Here is a 2,503-nt window from a genome sequence, read left to right as displayed (position 1 = left end):
CTTCTTCCCCAAGTGTTGGAAACCTTCCACATCCCAATCCCTACAAGCAATCCTATATTTAAATGATACATAAAGTCAATTAGCCACACAAGTTGGTGCACTTAGCACATCAACATGATGAACCCAATAACTTCAATATGAAATTGAAGAATCACCCACTTGACTTTGATATCATAATATGAATGTCCCAATCCAATTATGTCTCAAAAGAAGGAACAGGTCAAGCTTTTCCCATAATGATATCACCAAAAACTCCATTTAACTTTTATTAAATTGGATCCAATCACAAAACGCCATTGAGATAAGGTGCATCCCAATTGTCATTATAAAACTCATTTCATCACTCTTTTTTGATACAAAGAAGATTCACAGAATATACTAAAAAACTCCCCAATGGATCCATTTTGGAAGGAAATAGTAAAATAGATATACAAAATAGTAAAATAGAGATAATATTGTGATGATAGCCAAGTTGGGAGTTGAGGGAAGTTGTTTGATTGTTCAAACATGGGAAGGAGTGGTGTTTGGTGGGGTTGGGGCTGAGCCAACGCGCCTTCCACGTTCGGAGCGGCTGTTCTCAGCGAACTTGATGCTTTGTTGGTGCAAACCCTTCTTCTTTTCATCCTCAGTCCATTCAGCGCCGTAATAGAATTCCTCAGTGGACTTCTCAACGTGTTTGGTTGGGGGTAAGAACATGCTTCCCCATTGAGGGAAGTGAACCAATGTGACTGGAAGAGTGCAACACACAATCATTATCCCCATCAAGAACAGCCCTTTGTCTGTGGTGTATTTGGTGGTTGAGAAGAACACCAACTGAGTCAAACCAGACCCAAAGTTCCCTCCTGCTCCTGTCAGCCCTGATATGATCCCTAGAGACCGCCTAGAAATGAAGGGAATGATCCCAAATGTTGCTCCACACGCAGCCTGTGCTCCTATTGAGAACAATATCATTGCCGCTATGGCTGTTGGCAGCTTGTCCGCCTTCCCAAGCCACATGCAGAACACTCCCCCGAATGTCTGCAGGATCCATAGAGTCCACAGCCTTCCCCTCATCCCGAAGTATCGCGCCGCAATGTCCGACGCATACCCTCCGAACGGCCGAGCCACTAGATTCGCCATTCCGAACGTGGCTGCGATGATCCCGGCGGTGTGCAGCTTTAGATCAAACCTGTTGCCATGAGATAAGAACGAACGAACGAACGAACGAACAAACAAACAAACATTAAGTAATTAAGATTAAGGGGTTGATCGTGAGTTTACATAAGTAAGCAATTAAATATTAACCTGTCGTAGAAATACTCGGCAATGACGTTGTCGGTGGAGAGCTCGACGCCCATGGAGTAGCCGTAGAGGAGGACGAAGATCCAAGTTCGATAGTTGGTGATGGCGTACCAAAGGACCTTGGAGAATTTATCTTTGGCAACGTCACCCTTCTTCTGAAGGCTGCTAAGGTTGCCATCGGGCAAGTCCTGGCCGAGAGTGAGAACCAAGATGCCCATGATGACATGAAGCCACCCAGGGATGAAGAAGGCAATCCGCCAGGCAGTGAAGGGAGTAGCGCCGGCTCTCTTGATGATGTCATAGAGCAAGGGCATGATGAGCTGGGTGGCTCCTCCGCCCATGTTGCCCCAGCCGGCGGCGGTGCCGTTGACGAGGCCGATGATCTGGCTGTTGAACATGGTGCTCATCCAGTACTGGCAGGAGACGAAGGTGGCGAGGGAGAAGCCGATCATGAAGCGGACGGCGATGTAGCCGGCGGCGTCGGAGACGAAGGACATGCAGAAGACGGTGGGGGCGGAGAGCATGATGAGAAAGGCGCAGCCGTAGCGAGGGCCGAGAAGGTCGCAGACGGCGCCCATGACAAGACGAGAGAAGATGCTGCCGGAGACGGAGGTGACGCCGGCGTTGCCAATGTCGACTTTGGTGAGGTTGAGGTTATCACGGATGATGGGGACAAGAGGGGCGGCGGCGAAGGTGGAGACGAAGCAAGTGAAGAAGGAAATCCAAGAAAGGTGGAAGGTTCTCATGTGGGGGTTGGCGAAGGAGAAGAGCTTGAACACCTTCGCCTTGTGCTCAGAGTCCACTGGTAATGCAAACTTAGCTGTTGTGTCTGTTGGGACAATTGGGGATGCCACCGAGAATGCAAACGTCTGCTCTCTCCCTGTCACCCCATGCATCGAGCTCCCTGGAGACCCCTCCACGCCGCCGCTCATCTTCGCTACTCAATTCAACTCCTCTCTTTCCTTTCTGACTATCAATAAACCAAACAATTCAACAACAGGAGCAACCAATGTTGTTATGGGTAGATGCTCATAAGCTCAGGTATTTTATAATGGCTTAAGATTTGAGGGTAATAAAGTGAAGAGTTGAGGAGAAGGGAATATCCAGTTCGCCGCATCTTGGGGTTTCAAAACTGAAAGGACCCATCGTATATCCCAAAGGATGGAGGAGCATAGGAAGAGGTTAGAAGGGTACAAAAATATTATAAGTTTGCTAACTGCCA

At 48.2% G+C, this 2,503-nt stretch overlaps 1 protein-coding gene across 1 annotated transcript; it reads right to left on the bottom strand.

The window, feature by feature from the left end:
• LOC111783446 (high affinity nitrate transporter 2.4) lies at window positions 1-2,265 on the bottom strand. Its single transcript, XM_023664373.2, has 2 exons — window positions 1,285-2,265; window positions 1-1,168 (listed from the first exon to the last, which is right to left on the bottom strand). Exons 1-2 carry the CDS (start codon window positions 2,211-2,213, stop codon window positions 502-504), a joined length of 1,596 nt encoding a protein of 531 aa, XP_023520141.2. The 5' UTR covers window positions 2,214-2,265; the 3' UTR covers window positions 1-501.
• Window positions 2,266-2,503: the final 238 nt, after the last annotated feature.

Source organism: Cucurbita pepo, chromosome 20, assembly GCF_057944985.1.
Source record: "Cucurbita pepo subsp. pepo isolate OVF chromosome 20, ASM5794498v1, whole genome shotgun sequence".
NCBI classification, from domain to species: Eukaryota; Viridiplantae; Streptophyta; class Magnoliopsida; order Cucurbitales; family Cucurbitaceae; genus Cucurbita; species Cucurbita pepo.
The sequence above is the reverse complement of the archived record's forward strand: the minus strand, read 5'-3'. Positions and strand labels throughout refer to the sequence as shown.